Below are 21506 nucleotides of genomic sequence, written 5' to 3'. Positions count from 1 at the left end.
GACTCTAAAACAATTTCCTCTGAAGATTCCAATTGGTCTTGAGTCCCCAAGTCAGTGATTTTCATGAATTTTAAGGGTTTTTATCTTACAGTTGCTTGTTGCTCAATGATCAGGGACAAGAGATCACAATCTGGCAACAGCCATAATTCTTTTCTTTTAAGGCGACTGTCCAGATCTGAATTAATTGAAACGTTATCCTGCTTTGAATGATAACTCCTAGGAGACAAAGGCTATGTTCTGTAGCCCTGGCTAATGATACTATTGCAAATCCTGTGGTAAGGGCGCGAGTGCAGATGTAACATCTATCATCCTATACAAGATTATGGATAACTTGAAGCAGTGCTTCAGAAATTAAGGCAGATCAGGTTATTTTACAACAGAGCCCCACCGAAGTCTACAAAAGCAGTGTTGTCTGCTACGTGCTACATCTGAAACAGCCAGGAAGAGTAGCATGGCAGTCACTTATCGAGGAGATATTGGCCTCATTAGTTGAGTCACTTAATGCTCAGATAGACTGCCGATATGCGTGTGCATTGTCTGTGCCCCATCACTCCTCATTTTCCTGGGTCACTAGAAACCTCACCAGTTAAAGCTGAGGTTTTCCTCCAGGCTGCACGGGGAAAGTCAAAACCTCTGCTGCCAAGTGCTGTCCACCTTTTTAGCTGCCTTCCCCACAATCCTGAACGACTGCCACCTTCTGTCTGAAATGGGCGAAGAGCTGACTTGTGGAATTTAAATAGGACATATCAGGCAAAATTTGCCTGACTATTGATGAATATGTTTGTGTTACATAAGAACATAAGAACATAAGAACTAGGAGCAGGAGTAGGCCATCTGGCCCCTCGAGCCTGCTCCGCCATTCAATTAGATCATGGCTGATCTTTTGTGGACTCAGCTCCACTTGCCGGCCCGAACACCATAACCCTTAATCCCTTTATTCTTCAAAAAACTATCTATCTTTACCTTAAAAACATGTAATGAAGGAGCCTCAACTGCTTCACTGGGCAAGGAATTCCATAGATTCACAACCCTTTGGGTGAAGAAGTTCCTCCTAAACTCAGTCCTAAATCTACTTCCCCTTATTTTGAGGCTATGTCCCCTAGTTCTGCTGTCACCCGCCAGTGGAAACAACCTGCCCGCATCTATCCTATCTATTCCCTTCATAATTTTAAATGTTTCTATAAGATCCCCCCTCATCCTTCTAAATTCCAACGAGTACAGTCCCAGTCTACTCAACCTCGCCTCATAATCCAACCCCTTCAGCTCTGGGATTAACCTAGTGAATCTCCTCTGCACACCCTCCAGCGCCAGTACGTCCTTTCTCAAGTAAGGAGACCAAAACTGAACACAATACTCCAGGTGTGGCCGCACTAACACCTTACACAATTGCAGCATAACCTCCCTAGTCTTAAACTCCATCCCTCTAGCAATGAAGGACAAAATTCCATTTGCCTTCTTAATCACCTGTTGCACTTGTAAACCAACCTTCTGTGGCTCATGCACTAGCACACCCAAGTCTCTCTGAACAGCGGCATGCTTTAATATTTTATCGTTTAAATAATAATCCCGTTTGCTGTTATTCCTGCCAAAATGGATAACCTCACATTTGTCAACATTGTATTCCATCTGCCAGACCCTAGCCCATTCACTTAACCTATCCAAATCCCTCTGCAGACTTCCAGTATCCTCTGCACTTTTCGCTTTACCACTCATCTTAGTGTCATCTGCAAACTTGGACACATTGCCCTTGGTCCCCAACTCCAAATCATCTATGTAAATTGTGAACAATTGTGGGCCCAACACGGATCCCTGAAGGACACCACTAGCTACTGATTGCCAACCAGAGAAACAGCCATTTATCCCAACTCTTTGCTTTCTATTAATTAACCAATCCTCTATCCATGCTACTACTTTACCCTTAATGCCATGCATCTTTATCTTATGCAGCAACCTTTTATGTGGCACCTTGTCAAGGGCTTTCTGGAAATCCAGATACACCACATCCATCGGCTCCCCGTTATCTACAGCTCTGGTAATGTCCTCAAAAAATTCCACTAAGTTAGTTAGGCATGACCTGCATGACTCTCCAATGTCTGCAGCACAGTGTCAACCCCCTTGATGATGCTCTTCAGTGATTGGGACAAGCTCCGTAGCGCCTCGGCTATTCCCATCTGAGACCGGGACATGTCCCACAGCCTCATCAAGGTCCACTAGTACAGGACACATCTCTCCTGAGGCCCTCAGCCATGGCCGCCACTGATGCTATGTGCATTGGGCACCTCCACTAATGCTGCTGACATTGTGCACCAGGGTCTCCATTGCGGTCACCACCCTAGCAGTGTTGGCCTCGGTGCCATGCAGTGCCGGCTACATCTCCTGTGCCAGTAGACTCTGGGACTCCTCCAATTGGCTATGGATCTGCTGAGGGTCACTGACATCCTGCTCTGAATATCATGGCGGCACCCTATCATCTGTATCAGCGCCACATAAACCAGTTCCAGAGTCTCAGCATCTGTCGGGACCCAGCTGGGTCCTGGGATCCAGCCGACCTCCGACTGCTGTCTCACCTGGGCAATCCTGCCTCCACCTGATGTGCATCAGCAACTGTGGGTGCACACCAGATTGTGCCCCAGAAGACTGACCACTACTGTTGCTCACTGATGGATGCCCTCTGCATTGGTGGAGGGTGGGGCTGACAACTGTGCTGTATTTATGGTGGCATCCTCGAAACTCTCCTCCAAGGTGTTCGCATGGGAGGCAGTGGGGGAGACCAGCTCGGATAGGGTTGGACTAGCTTCACCTCTGTGCACTACGCCGATCTTCACGTTGGTGACCGATCTGTCCTTGGCCACCCTGTAACCTCCAGGGCCTGTTCCTCATAGGGGCCCCGGCGTAGCGGAGTGGTGCCAACCACTCCGGCGTCGGGTCACCCCAAAGGTGCGGAATTCTCCATGCCTGACGTCATACCAGCACATGTGTGGTGGGGGGGGGGGGTCTCTTCCGCCTCCGCCATGGTGGAGGCCATGGCGGTGGCGGAAGAAAAAGAGTGCCCCCACGGCACTGGCCCGCCCGCCGATAGGTGGGCCCCGATCGCGGGCCAGGCCACCGTGGGGGCACCCCCCTGGGGTCCAATCGTCCCATGCCCCCCCAGGACCCCAAGGGCCCGCTCGCGCCGCCAATCCCGCCGCCACCAGAGGTGGTTGAAACCACGTCGGCGGGATTGGCCTGTCAGCGGTGGGACTTCGGCCCATCGCGGGCAGGAGAATCACCGCGGGGGGCATGGCGACCGGCGGGGCTTGATTCCCGCCGATTCCCGGGTGGCGGAGAATTCCTGCCATGGCGGGGGCGGGATTTACGCCGGCCCCAGGTGTTTCTCCGACCCTGCGGGGGGTCGGAGAAACCGGCCCCTGATGTCCGGCAGCCCACTGCCCTTCTGTGCCCTCTCCTAATGGTTGTGGGCCAACTTCTCCGGCGGGGACACAAAGTGGGCATCGTTAGCCACATGTGAGGTGTGGGTGTGTGGGTGGTTCTCTGGGAGGTAGGGGAGTGGGCTTGAGGTGGGGGTGGGGGGGGAAGCATTGTTGGGGGGGGAGAATGGGGCAGCGTGGGCAGCAGTGCTGGATATGGGTGGGCTGGGTCAAGGCATGGTGCTGGGCGAGGGCACTGCCAGGCGCATTCTTGTAAAGGAGCTGGGTAGCGGGGTCCAGGGTCAACTCATCTGTACAGCTTTCCTTGACCTTCTTGCGGCACTGAATGGCGGTCCTCCTGGTCACGGTTCCCGAGCTGATGGCTGCTGCCACTTCCTTCCTTCTGGGGAGCGCTGGCTGCCCTGTGGCGAACCTGCCGAGACCCTGGTCTTGCCCCAATCGCTTCTAGTCGCCTCCTCAGGTCTGCTTTGCTGAATTATGGGGCTGGTCGTCATGGTAGCATGGCTGCGAGCTGAGTGGGGTTGGCTGTGCGGGATTGGTTTAGGTGCTTCTGTCCCTTGTTAACTGGGTGCTGGCGAGTGCGGACCCAGCGAATCAGCTGGCATACCATAATTTACGGTGTGAAGGCCTCATTCATTGGACCAATTAATGTTTTATAGCGGTGAAGGCCTCGTCGGGCCGAACGTCAGGAATCTCACGGCAGTTCCTGCTCGCTACTATTGTTAGAAATGTTTTGGTTAAATCTCGTCCCTCGTGCGAAATCCCTGACTTTTCAAGTTTCTCTGTGAGTCCTCATATCTGGTCACATGCAAGTAAGTCTGTGTTCTCCCATAACCATGTCTTTTCTATGATGTCCTGTTCCAAACTGTACATGACCAATGGACTCTTTGGTAGAACAATTTAAAACCTACCTCACTACTCCTGTGTTTTCTGCTGCTTCAAATATTGATCCACTTTTCTTTTTAAAAGATCTTGTTCTTCACTGATAGCTCCCTGGAGCAAACCATTCATTGCTCTATTGCTTTGCCTGGAGACATTTCTCTTCACCACTTTCCTCTTTCAATTACTGTTATAAATTGATAACCTGGGCAGCACGGTGGTGTTGTGTTTAGTACTGGAACTACGGCACTGAGGACCTGGGTTTGAATCCCAGCCCTGGGTCACTATCCGTGTGGAGTTTGCACATTCTCCCCGTGTCTGTGTGAGTTTCACAATGTGGATAATGACACTTATTAGTGTTATTACAGCTTTGGCCCACCACGTGAGGCACATGTTTGGTGAGACATGATGTGATTTGCGCCCACATGACTCCTGGCCCAGAGGACCAGAGAATCACAGAGGGCCAGAGAGTAGGGTGCCAGGCTTGCTAAGTGTATGCAAGTCGGTCATTAAGACCCATTTGCATTCCTTTACATTGACACTGGCATCAATCCCGATTTTTTGACTCTCCGTCGCATTGGGGGCCCAGGCCACCATCTCTCACTGCTGACCGTGAAATATGTCTTGTTGGTCTCCCTCTAGTGCTATATAATGGTACTGCAACTCATTGCAGCATTCCTCTCTGAGCACTCACAGCATGGGGCAGGTGTGACATCATCAAGCCAATTCCATTAAAGGAATTTGACAGAAACATATACAGGAAACAAAAAGCACAAAAAAAAAAGTTGGTTTTCAAAAGTACAGCAAAATTAAGGTTCGGAGCGTACACATGTGGTGAAGGTAGAAGGTGAAAAATTTTGAAAAAATATTTTAAACCTGTGTAAAAAAATCTACGGATTTATCATTGAACAGTATTCCATGATTATAAAATTATTTTATTCAGGGCCAGTTTTATCATTCATTAACATTTTATTATTATTAACCACACACCTTTAAAAACGTAGTTAAAACTTGATTAAACAGGGTGTAGCTTTTTAAAGGGTTAGAAATAGCAATAACATCATTTTCAATAAAAAAACTGTATTCTTTAAATTTATACTATTGTTGTATTGTACCAGGTTCTGCAAAGGAAGACACAAGACACTGAGATTATCTCAAGGCTAAGAGTAATCATTTTTGCTTTTATTTATTCTTAGAATAGGAATCCTAGAATTTACAGTGCAGAAGGAGGCCATTCGGTCCATCGAGTCTGCACCGGCCCTTGGAAAGAGCACCCTACCCAAGCCTCCATCCTACCCACATAACCCCACCTTACCTTTTGGACACTAAGGGCAATGCATCATGGTCAATCCACCTAATCTGCACATCTTTGGACTGTGGGAGGAAACCGGAGCACCCGGAGGAAACCCACGCAGACATGGGGAGAACTTGCAGACTCCCCGCAGACAGTGCCCCAAGCAGGGAATCGAACCTGGGAGCCTGGAGCTGTGAAGTAACTGTGCTAACCACTGTGCTAACATGCTGCCCTTCTTTCCTGGGATGTGGGCACCAACATTGATTGCCCATCTCTAATTACCATTGAGAAAGTGGTGATGATCCACTTTCTAGAACCGCTGCAATCCAAGTGGTGTAGGTACACCCACAATGCAGTTCAGGAGGGAGGTCCAGTGTCAGTAATGTGGGAATTTAATTAGACTAACAGTGAATTTGAGATGAAAATAAAGTAACAGATAAGTAACAACACTAGCAAGCACTTAGAGGAATAATAAGATGTGATTTGTCCAATGACAAGATTAGCAAGAGTCTAGAGACATTGAGGTGTGAATGACCATATCATAAACATTACGACAGATGTGTGAGTCTATACAAATGATAACTTCTAAAGGCAAGGAATTTGAATGAGGTAGACAGCAGAATCCACAGAGGGGAAAATCGAAGGGATTAAACTGTATAATTGCCTGAACCCTCATTGGGAAGCAGGTGAGTTCTCCATTCAACAGTCAGCCAGGCCAGTTTCATCTATGATTGGAGCCATGACGGTCTGTTCGATCTAACATTTAATGCCACAGCAGATTGCTGATATTCTCCTCTAAAAGGCACAGTTTCGTGCTTCACTGAACCACGAAGTGATGTTTTCCCTGACTTGGTCATGTAAGTGGTGTCGTGTGGTAACTATTAGCTGGGTTTGACCTATGGGGTTACTAAATTTGGATGTTCCTTCCAAAATGGCATGTCTCATTGAGTTCAGGGAATGTGGGTATAATTTGGGAACAAACGGTAACGTCAGATAACATGGTCTGTTTAGTTATTCATATACTAAAGTGTCATAGTATATATTTGTATTTTGTTGTGTCTTTTTTTCTTTTAGAATCCATAGAATCCCTTGGGCGGCACAGTGGTGCAGTAGTTAGCACTGCTGCCTCACGGCACAGAGGACCCAGGTTCGATCTCAGCCTCGGGTCACTGTCCGTGTAAAGTTTGCATTTTCCCTGTGTCTCCACGAGTCTCACCCCCACAACCCAAAGATGTGCAGAATAGGTGGATTGGTCATGCTAAATTTCCCTTAATTGGGAAAAAAATTAATTGGGTACTTTAAATTTAAAAAAAGAACCCATAGAATCCCCACAGCGCGGAAGGAGGCCATTCGGCCCATCAAGTCTGCACCGACAAAATACTCTACCTTGCCTCACTTCTCCATCCTAGCCTCGTAACCTTGTAACATTGATCATGGCCAATCCATCCAACCTACACCTACACATCTTTGGACACTAAGGGCGCGATTCTCCGCTCCCCAGGCCGGGTGGGAGAATCGCGGAAGGGCCGTTCTGGTCTCCCACGGCGACCCGCGATTCTCCGGCCCGGATGGGCCTGACGTTCCCGACCTGTTCACGCCGGCGGCAACCACACCTGGTTGCTGCTGGCGTGAACATTGCGCGAAAGGTAAGTTTGGGGCTTGGGGGGGGGGGGGGGGTGCGGAGAGGGGATCGAGCACCACGGCCGTGTTTGGAAGGGGACTGGCCCACGATCAGTGCCCACCGATCGTCGGGCCGGCGTCTCTAAGAGACGCACTCTTTCCCCTCTGCCGCCCCGCAAGATCAAGCCGCCACGTCTTGCGGGGTAGTGGAGGGGAAGACAGCAACCGCACATGCGCGGGTTGCCGTCACTAAGGCGCCGCCGGCCGCGTCATTATCGGCGCGCCGCCTTGACGCCAGCGTCAAGGCTCGGTGGCCAAGGTCCCCGCAACGCCGCTCCTGGACCTGGACGCCCGGGGGGGGTGGGGGGGGGGTGGAAGAGGGGGCGAGGAGCGGCCTCCGACGCCGTCGTGAAACACTCCGGGTTTCACGCCGGCGTCGGCCGTTGCGGAGAATCATGCCCTAAAGGACAATCAAACATGGTCACATCTTGGACTGTGGGAGGAAACGAGCACCCAGAGGAAACACACACAGACACAAGGAGAATGTGCAACTTCCACAGACAGTCACCCAAGGCCAAAATCCAACCCGGTCCCTGCCACTGTGAGGCAGCAGTGCTAACCACTGTGCCACTGTACTTCAATAAATATTCTTCAATAATTGTTTGCACATGACTGGACTGGTTCCTCACTGGGTTGTACATTGTTCCTCATCGTATTCCAAACAAAAATACACCACTAAGAACTAGTTTTTCAAGTTATCCTTCAGAGTTTTAAGACACTCTTGCAGGTAACATAAGCGGGGTCCTTAACACCAAAGGCATTGGAGGCATGGCGGTGATATATTTCCCAGTCAGGATGGTGGGTGGCTTGGAGATAAACTTGCAGGTGTTGGTAGTCCCATGCATCTGCTGCCCTTGTCCTTCTAGGTGACAGGGGTCATGAGTTTGGAAGGTACTGTAGATAGCACACAATGCAGTCGGTGGTGGAGTGAGTGAACGTTGAAGGTGGGAGGATGGGGTGCCAATCAAACAGCCTTTGTCCTGGATGATGTCAAGCTTCATGAGTGTTGTTGGAGCTGCACTCATCCAAATAGGTGGAGAATATTCCATTACAATCCTGACTTGTGCCTTGTAGATTGTGGACAGGCTTCCGGGAATCAGGAGGGGAGTTACCTACTTTTTAACAATTTATCTACAGGATGTGGGAGTTGCTGGGTAGGCTAGAATTTATTGCCCAGCCCTAGTTACCCTTCAGAAGGTGATGGTGAGTTGCCTTCTTGAACTGCTGCAGTCCCTGAGGTGTAGATATACCCACAGTGCTTTTAGGGAGGGAGTTCCAGGATTTTGACCCAGTGACATTAAAAGAACGGCAATATATTGGGGGCAGTGACCGGTGGGGGTCCCCAGTGTTGAAAAATATCCTAAGGCCAAGAAGATTCTAAGATTCTAATCAAATTTGATCTAAGTGTGGTAACGAGCGGGAAATGCGAGGCTGTCACCGGTATCTAATGTTAATTAGTCCACTTAACGAGGCCCTATGGACTTCAGGGCGCAAATGACTGTCCTGCCGGCTGAATCGCCGGGCCCGCATCCATAGCTCCACATCTCACGGCCTAAGGAGATTTTAGGGTGGGTGATGGCTGGGGTCCTGGAAGGTAGGGGCCTATAAGGGAGTGTGGGGGGGCCTGAAGAGGGAACACTCAAGAACCACATAGCGTGATGTCCTCACTGGGAGGGGGGGGGGGGGAGGTAATACCCATGTGTGTGGGGGTAACATTGCCCTTGGGTGGGGGGTGTGGGAGGCCCGCAAGTTCACTTAGAAATTGGGCCACCCTTTCAAAATAGAGGCCTGATCTCGGAGGAGCCCGTTTGACCAGTGAGTTCAGCTCCCCAGCGATGAAAATAATTCTAAGGGCGGAATTTATCGGCCGGCGGGATATTCCTGTCCCACCGACGGTGCGCAGCTTTTCCAGTGACATAGGGTGCAGTCAACGGGAAATCCTTTGACAACGGTGGGACCAGAAAATCCTGCTGGTGGGCCTCCGTCGCCAAAAAACACGTGGCGGGTCGGTCGGTAAATCCCACAGTAAGTGTGGGCTAAACCGGTAAGAAACTTCCCAGGGCCCAACAGATAGTTAGATAGTGGTGGGGAATTCGCCGAGTGAGTTGGCAGGAAACTCCCAGTAAAACTTGCCACAAATAACACGAAGAAACCTTTCCGTTAGATCGTGCCATATAATTAAGTTGGTTGTAAATGGATTACTCTGAGCAATTTTAAGCTCAATGCTGTGTGCCGCTTTATGATATGTACATAGTAGTTATAGGAGTTAAGGCGTATCTTACTACGTCTGTTATGGGTGGCACGGTAGCACAGTGGTTAGCACTATTGCTTCACAGTGCCAGGACCCCGGGTTCAATTCCTGGTTTGGGTCACTGCATGTGCACAGTCTGCACGTTCTCTCCGTGACTGTGTGGGTTTCCTCCGGATGCTCCGGTTTCCTCCCACAATCCCCGAAAGACGTGCTTGTTAGATGAATTGGACATTCTGAATTCTCCCTCAGTGTACCCGAACAGGCGCCGGAATGTGGCGACTAGGGAATTGTCACAGCAACTTCATTGCAGTGATAATGTAAGCCTACTTGTGACACTAATAAAGATGATTATTTTTCTCGATCCATATTAAATTTGCTTTTTGATTAACTCTTTCAGCTGGAGCATGGAGCATTATTATGCAAACAGAATATTTTGGGACGTTTTCCTGTTCATGAAGCTGCTTTTTCAGGTGCAGAGAAGACGTTGGAAATTTTACTGGAGAAAGGTTGGCATAAATGAAAATGTTGTTGACTGGAGAGACAGTCTGTCTTTATTTGCTTTCTGTTAGCAGTAAATCACACAGTATTTGTCTTTCAAGGTGAGGAGCTGGGCCACTCACGTGAAAAACATATAAATTATGTTGATGAAGGACTCCATACGCCTCTTCACCTCGCTTTACTTGGTGGGAAAATTGAGACAATTCAAATTTGCATTGACAGTGGAGCAAAAATCGATTTCCCTGAGGTATGTGTTTACAGAGTGGTAATAAGGTGAAAGAAAATGGAGAAAGAAAATGATTTATTAGAATTGGCTAGTTATAAAATTAGCATTTTAGTGGTAAGTGCTGCTTAGCTATTAGTTAAGTTATCTCTGTTGCTGACAAATGATTGAAGGCTGAGACAGTGCTGAATTCTATTTTTTGAAAGAGCCGAAATCTAAAGTGAAGGCATTAACATCCAAACGAGTAAGGGATCACAAGTTAAATCAGGGATTAGTGATTATGTTACTGCAAATCTCACAATTGTAGGAGGAAGGAAAGACTGGGAGAGGTAAAGTATTGTAACAGAATTGAAGTGCTATATGGGAGTGCAAGATTAGGACCTGGGGCTGGATTCTCCGATTTGGAGACTATGTCCCCACACCGGCGTGGGAATGGTGGCATTTTACACCAGGGAACCTGGCGCAAAACGTCCACCGATTCCCCATTTTGCTGGGAGCGAGCAGGGAGGCAGCGTAGAGCACTCGGCTCTAGCTGCCGATACGCCCCGGAGAATTGCTGGGTCCGTGGCCTCGCATGCGCACAGCAGCGGCCTGCAGCGGCCGCGCCTTGCTTCACGGTGGATGCCGCTCACAGACCGGGCCCACAAAATAGCCCCCCACCCCCGGAGCCGGCTCGCATGCACCGGTCCGCACCCACAGTGCCCCTCCAGCCCAGAATATGTCCACCCTGCCCACAGATCGGCCCTTCCCCGACTGTGGCACCGCTGGACTGAGTCCGCAGTCGACACGCTGTTTTCCCGACATATCAGACCATACGTGTCCCACACCGTCGGGAACTCGGCCAGACGGGGATGGAGCATCGCGGGGCTGGCCTCAGCCAACATACGGAGGCCGTCGATAGGACGTGCATTTCAGTCTTTTCAGGGGCGGAGCATCACGAAAGCGGTGCAGGTACCGATTTTGGCGTCAGCGGAGATTCTCCGCCGTGTTGCCGAACGGAATTCCAGCGTCAGTGATCGGAGAATCCAGCCCCTGAAATTTCCTCATGGCTGTTGTCTCTTCCTTTACCGTAACTTTGTCTGACATGTGGTCGCATCCCCATTTTCACGTGTAAGCAGGGTTTATACTGTATTTCTGGCAATGATTGAGAAACAAGGAAAATCCAGGCCTACTTTTGTGTCTGGATATCAATGAAGAGGGAAAGGCACATTTGTTTTCCACTTGGAGCTCAGAGAAATAAGGGGGGAAATTTCAGAGGAAGGGCTACCTTTAACAATAAGAAGTCTTACAACACCAGGTTAAAGTCCAACAGGTTTGTTTCAAACACGAGCTTTCGGAGCACTGCTCCTTCCTCAGGTGAATCTGTGCTCTGAAAGCTCGTGTTTGAAACAAACCTGTTGGACTTTAACCTGGTGTTGTAAGACTTCTTACTGTGCTCACCCCAGTCCAATGCCGGCATCTCTACATCATACCTTTAACAGAATAGAAAAGATGCTCCTCGTTCATAATCAAGTTTCCTTGTTTGAATCACAGAATCCGTGCAGTGCAGAAGGAGGTGAATTGGTCCAAGGGTTCTGCACTGAACCTCTGAAAGAGCACCATACCCAGCTCCACGGTCCTGCCCTCTCCTCGTATCCCACCTAACCTTTTGGATCTTGCGTCATTCCAGCACCATAAGTGTGCCAATAACACGAGGTGGGATTCTCGTCGGCTGATACCAAAATCAGGAAATGCAATTGGGCGGAGAATCAATTCCAACGCCAAAATCGTGGCAGGCTCTGATTTGATGGCAAATTGCAATTCTCTGTCGCCTCGACAGCGGCGTCAATGCATATCATTAGCAGGACCAACCGGCTATTCTCCGGTACCTCCACGATTCTCCGCCTCCGATGGGCTGAATTTCGGACAGCGCTGTTTACTTGTGCTTTTAAAAATTGTGTGGCCCAGTCCCAGAGGGAGGTGGCCTAGTCCCAGAGGGAGGTGGCCCAGTCCCAGAGGGAGGTAGCCGAGTCCCAGAGGGAGGTGGCCCAGTCCCAGAGGGAGGTGGCCTAGTCCCAGAGGGAGGTGGCCCAGTCCCAGAGGGAGGTGGCCCAGTCCCTGAGGCAGGTGGCCTAGTCCCAGAGGGAGGTGGCCCAGTCCCAGAGGGAGGTAGCCGAGTCCCAGAGGGAGGTGGCCCAGTCCCAGAGGGAGGTGGCCTAGTCCCAGAGGGAGGTGGCCCAGTCCCAGAGGGAGGTGGCCCAGTCCCTGAGGCAGGTGGCCTAGTCCCAGAGGGAGATGGCCTAGTCCCAGAGGGAGGTGGCCTAGTCCCAGAGGGAGGTGGCCCAGTCCCAGAGGGAGGTGGCCTAGTCCCAGAGGGAGGTGGCCCAGTCCCTGAGGGAGGTGGCCCAGTCTCAGGGGGAGGTGGCCCAGATCCAGAGGGAGGTGGCCCAGTCCCAGAGGGAGGTGGCCTAGTCCCAGAGGGAGGTGGCCTAGTCCCAGAGGGAGGTGGCCCAGTTCCAGAGGGAGGTGGCCTAGTCCCAGAGGGAGGTGGCCTAGTCTCTGAGGGAGGTGGCCCAGTCTCAGGGGGAGGTGTCCCAGACCCAGAGGGAGGTGGCCCAGTCCTAGAGGGAGGTGGCCCAGGCCCAGAGGGAGATGGCCCAGTCCCAGAGGGAGATGGCCCAGTCCCAGAGGAGGTGTCCCAGTCGCAGAAGGAGGTATCCCAGTTCCAGAGGAGGTGTCCCAGTCACAGAGGGAGGTTGCCGTCCCAGAGGGAGGTGGTCCAGTCCCAGAGGGAGGTGTCCCAGTCCCAGAGGGAGGTGGCCCAGTCCCAGAGGGAGGTGTCCCAATCCCAGAGGGAGGTGGCCCAGTCCCAGAGGAGGTGTCCCAGTCACAGAGGGAGGTTGCCGTCCCAGAGGGAGGTGGCCCAGTCCCAGAGGGAGATGGTCCAGTCCCAGAGGGAGGTGGCCTAGTGCCAGAGGGAGTTGGCCGTCCCAGAGGGAGATGGTCCAGTCACTAGCCCATGTGGCACACACCCTCAGGGTGATGGTACAGTCGCAGCAGGATGTGGCGTAGTCCCAGACCGAGATAGTCCACTCCCTGTGCTCTATGGCCATGACCGTGCCGATCCTGTTCAAGACCAGAGCGGGCCTCCAGGACTGGCAGTGCCAGGTGGCGGGAGCCTCGGGATGGCTCCGCTCACACACCCCCGTCCCATGGAGTAGCCCGGGGTCACCGAGCACCCCGAGGGAGGAAGTGGTGACGGGGTCCCTGCTGGTGACTCCTGCAGAGGAGGTGTCAGAACACCACAGCGCCTTGGACTCCCCTCCCTGGTGTATCTGGTGGGCAGCGGGCAGAACAAGGTGGCAGCACACCACCCAGGCATAGTGTTAGGGTCCATAAGGCCAGAAAATTAAACACCTGTTAAGTTGGCACGGGTGCAGAGCACAGTTCAGTTATAGGGGTGAATGCACAGACGGTATATATTTCTCCACAATAAACACCTGTTAACACTGTTGAAACCTGTCTCGGTTCTCTGTCTGATGGGTGTGGGAGTGGGCTGGTCAGTACTGGCCGGAGGGAGCATAGAACATAGAGTGCAGAATGTAGCCACCGAAGTTGGCCTTTCCCTCAATACAAAATGGAGGAACGCAAAGCTTGCAGGGTAAAATGGACAAAGTTTACAGCACAAGCAGGCTGCAACAAGCCAATGTGTATTCTGTCTGCTAAGAGAGCACCGAAACAAAAAATCTGCATACTAATGAGGCAATCTCCGGGACTGTTAACATGGTAATGGAACGATCCCAGGGACAATGGACACAAATAGGGAAGTGATTGCAACATTGTATAGGATACCAGACACCCCGGCACCAGCGGGGTTCGAAGACAAAGCACCTGAAGGCCCGCCCAGTAGCTGAGGGACAGCCTCAGTATTGGGGGGATTCAAGCAAATCGATTGGGAAGAGACCCAATCGATCCCCAGCAGATAGAGGGTCCGCTCAAAAGGGCGCAAAGCCCTGGGACCTATAAAAGACAGGTCCCAAACTTAGTTCGTTCTTCTTGACCAGCCCTCCTCTCTTGACCAACCCTCTCGACCAGCCTTTTACCGAAGAAGACCTTGACCGAGAGAGAGGAGTGGTTTGGGACAGCAGCCGCCAGCAAGTAAGTGTCTCACAACGATCGCTACCAGAGATAGACACTCCTGACCCCTTTAAACCCGTACCAACCTGAAGTCTGCGGACCCAGTGCAGAGCTAGAGGCTATTGTCCCCTGATCCGGCAGTTCCTTTTAAGATAAGTATTGGTCTATTTAGTGGTAGGAATAGTTTAATCATCTTAGCGTGTGCATGAGTAGTTTATAATTGTATTATAATAAACTAATTTGTTTGAACTTACTAATTGGTGTATGGTTTTATTGCTTTGAACTTGACCTTGAAACTTGTGGCGTTATCTTAACGATACCTGACGACTCCAAAGCTAACGAACGAAACAGAGCCAAATTGAGTGTTAAGCACAGTCACCCAGAACGAGCAACAAGAAGGAGGCCATTTGACCCCTTGAGACTGCACCAACCCAATTAAGCCCTCACTTCCACCCTATCTCCATAACCCATCCAAACCTTTTTGGATACTGAGGGCAATTTAGCATGGCCAATCCACCTAACCTGCACGTCTTTGGACTGTGGGAGGAAACCGGAGCACCCGGAGGAAACCCACACAGACACGGGGAGACCGTGCAGACTCCGCACAGACTGTTACCCAGCAGGGAATCGAACCTGGGACCCTGGCGCTGTGAAGCCACTGTGTTATCCACATGTGCTACCATGCTGCCCAGTGGGAGTGAGATGTGGGAAATCAGTGCAGGCCCCGTGGGTGGACCATCCTCCCCACACTCCCTCCCTCAACCCCCCCTCCCCCGCCTGAACCGTCCCCAGCACCCCCACTGCAGGGATCCGACGGGACTGTGTGATATACTGGCCAGCTCGCATGCAGGGATCACCCAGGTGGAAGGTGCTACTGTGGGCATGAGTCATACAATGCGGAGCTCCAGAGCTCATCGCAGAGTGGGTTGTCATCATCCTCTATCCCATGGACCAGACTCACTGTTACTGCAAACCCAGAGCCTCCAGCTCGCCGCACCACAGGTATGTATCATGGAAGGGGTGTGCATGTGGCCGGTTTGGTGGTCTGGGAGGTGAGGGGGTGTAGCTCTACGATGTGGTATCCGTGCTCCTGGCCAGGAACGCCCCTCCACGCCCTAGTCGGTGAACCATGTCGCAATCAGAGCGTCCCATGCGCTGGTCCTGGTGTTGGCATCGTGCGGCCTCCCGTGCCTGCCTGAGCCCCATGTCCTGCTCAATATTCCTCTCCCCCACATCCTACTCGTTGGATGAGGCCTGCCCTTCCTCCTCATCCTCCTCCTCCAGCACATCGCCCTTCTGCTGTGCTATATTGTGGAGGATGCAGTAGGCCAGCAAGATGAGGGCGACCCTCTCAGCCTCGTACTGGAGGGCCCCTCCAGAGCGGTCCAGGCATCTTAAGCGCATCTTGATGATATCTCGCAGGGCTGCGGCCAACACCACAGTGGCCAGCATCGTGGGTTGGTGTCCGAATGCCATTGTCTGCAAGGGGTGAGAGGCCAACATGTTAGCATAAGAACATAAGAACTAGGAGCAGGAGTAGGCCATCTGACCCCTCGAGCCTGCTCCGCCATTCAATTAGATCATGGCTGATCTTTTGTGGACTCAGCTCCACTTTCCGGCCCAAACACCATAACTCTTAATCCCTTTATTCTTCAAAAAACTATCTATCTTTACCTTAAAAACATGTAATGAAGGAGCCTCAACTGCTTCACTGGGCAAGGAATTCCATAGATTCACAACACTTTGGGTGAATAAATTCCTCCTAAACTCAGTCCTAAATCTACTTCCCCTTATTTTGAGGCTATGCCCCCTAGTTCTGCTTTCACCCGCCAGTGGAAACAACCTGCCCGCATCTATCCTATCTATTCCCTTCATAATTCTATATGTTTCGAGAAGATCCCGTCGCATCCTTCTAAATTCCAACGAGTACAGTCCCAGTCTACTCAACCTCTCCTCATAATCCAACCCCTTCAGCTCTGGGATTAACCTAGTGAATCTCCTCTGCACACCCTCCAGTGCCAGTACGTCCTTTCTCAAGTAAGGAGACCAAAACTGAACACAATACTCCAGGTGTGGCCTCACTAACACCTTATACAATTGCAACATAACCTCCCTGGTCTTAAACTCCATCCCTCTAGCAATGAAGGACAAAATTCCATTTGCCTTCTTAATCACCTGTTGCACCTGTAAACCAACTTTTTGCGACTCATGCACTAGCACACCCAGGTCTCTCTGCACAGCAGCATATTTTAATATTTTATCCTTTACATAATAGTTCCTTTTGCTGTTATTCCTACCAAAATGGATAACCTCACATTTTTCAACATTGTATTCCATCTGCCAGACCCTAGCCCATTCACTTAACCTATACAAATCCCTATGCAGACTCCCAGTATCCTCTGCACTTTTTGCTTTACCACTTAACTTAGTGTCGTCTGCAAATTTGGACACATTACACTTGGTCCCCAACTCCAAATCATCTATGTAAATTGTCAACAATTGTGGGCCCAACACTGATCCTTGAGGGACACCACTAGCTACTGATTGCCAACCAGAGAAACACCCATTAATCTCCACTCTTTGCTTTCTATTAATTAACCAATCCTCTATCCATGCTACTATTTTACCCTTAATGCCATGCATCATTATCTTATGCAGCAACATTTTGTGTGGCACCTGGTCAAAAGCTTTCTGGAAATCCAGATATCCCACATCCATTGGCTCCCCGTTATCTACCGTACTGGTAATGTCCTCAAAAAATTCCACTAAATTAGTTAGACACGACCGGCCCTTTATGAACCCATGCTGCATCTACCCAATGGGACAATTTGCATCCAGATGCCTCGCTATTTCTTCTTTGAAGATAGATTCCAGCATCTTCCCTACTACGGAAGTTAAGCTAACTGGCCTATAATTACCCGCTCTCTGCCTAACTCCTTTTTTTTAACAGTGGTGTCATGTTTGTTAATTTCTAACCCTCCGGGAACACCCCAGAGTCCAGTGAATTTTAGTAAATTATCACCAGTGCATTTGCAATTTACATAGCCATCTCTTTTAGCACTCTGGGAAGCATTCCATCAGGGCCAGGAGACTTGTCTACCTTTAGCCCCATTAGCTTGCCCATCACTACCTCCTTAGTGATAACAATCATCTCAAGGTCCTCACCTGTCATAGCCTCATTTCCATCAGTCACTGGCATGTTATTTGTGTCTTCCACTGTGAAGACCAACCCAATAAACCTGTTCAGTTCCTCAGCCATTTCCTTATCTCCCATTATTAAATCTCCCTTCTCATCTTCTAAAGGACGAATATTTACCTTAGCCACTCTTTTTTGTTTTATATATTTATAGAAACTTTTACTATCTATTTTTATATTTTGAGCAATTTACTCTCATACTCTATCTTACTCTTCTTTATAGCTTTTTTAGTAGCTATTTATTGCCCCCTAAAGATTTCCCAGTCCTCTAGTCTCCCACTAATCTTTGCCACTTTGTATGCTTTTTCGTTCAATTTGATACTCTCCCTTATTTCCTTCGATATCCATGGTCGATTTTCCCTCTTTCCACTGTCCTTCCTTTTTGTTGGCATGAACCTTTGCTGAGCACTGTGAAAAATCGCTTGGAAGGTTCTCCACTGTTCCTCAACTGTTTCACCATGAAGTCTTTGCTCCCAATCCACCTTAGCTAGCTCTTCTCTCATCCCATTGTAATCGCCTTTGTTTAAGCACAAAACACTAGTGTTTGATTTTACCTTCTCACCCTTCATCTGTATTTTAAATTCCACCATATTGTGATTGCTCCTTCCGAGAGGATCCCTAACTATGAGATCATTAATCAATCCTGTCTCATTACACAGGACCAGAACTAGGACTGCTTGTTCCCTCATAGGTTCCATTACATACTGTTCTTGGAAACTATCGTGGGTACATTCTATAAACTCCTTCTCGAGGCTGCCTTGACCGACCTGGTTAAACCAATCGACATGTAGATTAAAATCCCCCATGATAACAGCTGTACCATTTCTACATGCATCAGTTATTTCTTTGTTTATTGTCTGCCCCACCATAATGTTACTATTTGGTGGCATATCGACTACTCCTATCAGTGACTTTTTTGCCTTACTATTCGTGATTTCCACCCAAATTAATTCAACATAACAGAGCCATACCACCTCTCTTACCATCCACTCTGTCCTTCCGAATAGTTTGATACCCTTGAATATTTAACTCCCAGTTGTGACCATCCTTTAACCATTTTTCAGTAATGGCCATTAAATCATAGTCATTCACGATGATTTGCGCCATCATGAATTACCTTATTCTGAATACTACGAGCATTCAGGCAAAGTACACTTATGTTGGCTTTTATACCTCTGTTTTGATCAGTAACCTCTCCTAAGTTATTTTTCCTCTTAACTTTTCTCCTAATTTAGGTATTTACAAGTAGGGGCTGGTTTAGCACACTCGGGGCTGGTTTAGCACACTGGGCTAAATCGCTGGCTTTTAAAGCAAACCAAGCAGGCCAGCAGCACGGTTCGATCCCCGGACAGGCGCCGGAATGTGACGACCAGGGACTTTTCACAGTAACTTAATTGAAGCCTACTCGCAACAATAAGCGGTTTTCTATTTCCATTTCTAAGGAGTAGAGTAAAGAGGGAAATCAGGAGGGCTAAAAGGGGGCATGAGATTGTCTCGGCAGATAAGACAAATTAAAATCCAAAGAGCTTTTACAAATACATAAAGGGTAAAAGGGTGACTAGGGAGAGGTTAGAGCCTCTTAAGGATAAACACGGTCATTTCTGTGTGGATCCACAAGGGATGGGAGCGTTCCGAAAAGAATATTTCACATCAGTATTTAGGAAGGAATATTAGGGAAATTGGGGAAATAAAAAGTGATGTTTTGAGGAGTGTACATATTACAGAGAAGGTGGTTCTGGAAGTATTAAAGTTCATCAAGATAGATAATTCCCGGGACCTGATGAAATGTATCCCAGGACGTTGTGGGAGGTTGGGGAGGAAATTGCCGCCCCCTAGCTGAGAGGTTTGAATCATTGACAGCCACAGGCGAGGTGCCTGAAGATTGAAGGGCAGCAAATGTTTTGCCCTTGTTTAAGAAAGGCTGGAGGGATAAGCCTGGGAACTACAGACCAGTTAGCCTTAATTCTGTAGCGGGTAAAGTGTTAGAAGGTATTCTGAGCGACAGGATCTACAGGCAGTTAGACAGGCAAGGACTAATTAGGAAAGTCAGCATGGCTTTGTAAGGGGAAAGTCATGTCTCACCAATTTGATTGAGGTTTTTGAAGGGGTAACCAAGAAGGTAGATGAGGACAGTGCGGTTGACGTTGTCTACATGGACTTTACCCAGGCCTTTGACAAGGTACCACATGGTAGGTTGTTGCAAAAGGTTAAATCTCATGGAATGCAGGGTGAGGTAGCCAATTGGATACAAAATTAGCTTGGTGACCGAAGCAAAGGGGTGGTTGTGGAGGGTTGTTTTTCAAACTGGAGGCCTGTGACCAGCGGTGTGCCTCGGGGATCGGTGCTGGGTCAACTGTTATTTGTTTTATATATATAAATAAATTATTTGGATGAGAATGTAGGTGGCATGGTTCGTACGTTTGCAGATGACACTAAGATTGGTGGAATAGTGGACAGTGAAGAAGGTTATAAAAGTTTGGAACAGGATCTTGAACAATTGGGCCAGTGGGCCGATGAATGGCAGATGGAGTTTAATTTGGATAAATGTGAGGTGATGCATTTTGGTAGATCAAATCAGGGCAGGACCTATTCAGTTAATGGTAGGGAGTTGGGGAGAGTTACAGACCAAAGAGATCGAGGGGTACAGATTCATAGCTCCTTGAAGGTGGAGTCGCAGGTGGACAGGGTGGTGAAGAAGGCATTCAGCATGCTAGGTTTTATTGGTCAGAATATTGAATATAGGAGTTGGGACGTCTTGTTGAAGTTGTACAAGACATTGGTAAAACCACACATGGAATACCGTGTTCAGCTCTGGTCACCCTATTATAGGAAGGATATTGTTAAACTAGAAAGAGTGGAGAAGAGATTTACGAGGATGCTACCAGGACTTGATGGTCTGAGTTATAAGGAGAGCCGGGATAGGCTGGGACTTTTTTCCCTGGAGTGTAGGAGGCTAAGGGGTGATCTTATAGAGATCTATAAAATAATGAGGAGCATAGATAAGGTAGATAATCAACATCTTTTCCCAAAGGTAGAGGACTCGAGAACTAGTGCGCACAGGTTTAAGGTGCGAGGAGAGAGATACAAAAAGACCAGAGGAGAATTTTTTCACAGCGGGTGGAGAGCATCTGGAACAAGCTGCCAGAGGCAGTGGTAGAGACAGGTATAATTTTGTCCTTAAAAAGCAGTTGGACAGTGACATGGGCAGGGTGGGTCAAGAGGGATATGGGCCAAATGCAGGCAAGTGGGACTAGATTAGTGATATAAACTGGGCGGCATAAACAAGCTGGGCTGAAGGGCCTGTGACAATGCTGTAAACATCTATGACTATATGACTCTTACGGACTTTGCATGGAAGGTGTGGAAAGGGCTTCCCGTTGTCAAACTGTCGAACTGTCCCTGTAACTTTTTCCTTTTCGCCAATCCCTCCTCGGTGGGGGTACTCAAATATTGCCTGTCCACCTGGACAATCGCACCCAATCTTTCTCCTATCTTTCTCCTTTTCGGCGGGAATTCAGCAGTTGGAGTGGGTGGACCTACGGTTGAGCGGTGAGTATTTAAACTAGCTGCTTCGCTGCTTAAACAGCAGCCACAGGGTCTTTGGGGATAAATTTGAAGAGTGACTGGAACCAATGCTTTTGCTAACACTGTTGGGGAGGTTTTAAACTAATGTGGCAGGGGGATGGGAACCAGATTAGGAAGTTAGAGGTCAGTAAAGAAGCAGCAACTAAAGCCAGTAAGGTACTAGATAATAAACTCATTGTGACTAAGGTGAAAAGTAGACAGGGCAGCAGGGTAGCATGGTGGTTAGCATAAATGCTTCACAGCTCCAGGGTCCCAGGTTCGATTCCCGGCTGGGTCACTGTCTGTGTGGAGTCTGCACGTCCTCCCCCTGTGTGCGTGGGTTTCCTCCGGGTGCTCCGGTTTCCTCCCACAGTCCA

General features: G+C 49.3%; 1 protein-coding gene across 1 annotated transcript in view; it reads left to right on the top strand.

The window, feature by feature from the left end:
- The window catches only part of trpa1b (transient receptor potential cation channel, subfamily A, member 1b), a 163080-nt gene that overhangs the window by 26115 nt on the left and 115459 nt on the right, over positions 1 to 21506 (top strand). Inside the window, exons 5-7 of the mRNA XM_038808471.1 lie at positions 9930 to 10038; positions 10132 to 10277; positions 14388 to 14390. Of these exons, the coding sequence (XP_038664399.1) occupies positions 9930 to 10038; positions 10132 to 10277; positions 14388 to 14390 (258 nt within the window). The remainder of the gene's footprint in view (positions 1 to 9929; positions 10039 to 10131; positions 10278 to 14387; positions 14391 to 21506) is intronic.

This window comes from Scyliorhinus canicula, chromosome 10 (genome assembly GCF_902713615.1).
Source record: "Scyliorhinus canicula chromosome 10, sScyCan1.1, whole genome shotgun sequence".
Lineage (NCBI taxonomy): Eukaryota > Metazoa > Chordata > Chondrichthyes > Carcharhiniformes > Scyliorhinidae > Scyliorhinus > Scyliorhinus canicula.
The sequence above is the reverse complement of the archived record's forward strand: the minus strand, read 5'-3'. Positions and strand labels throughout refer to the sequence as shown.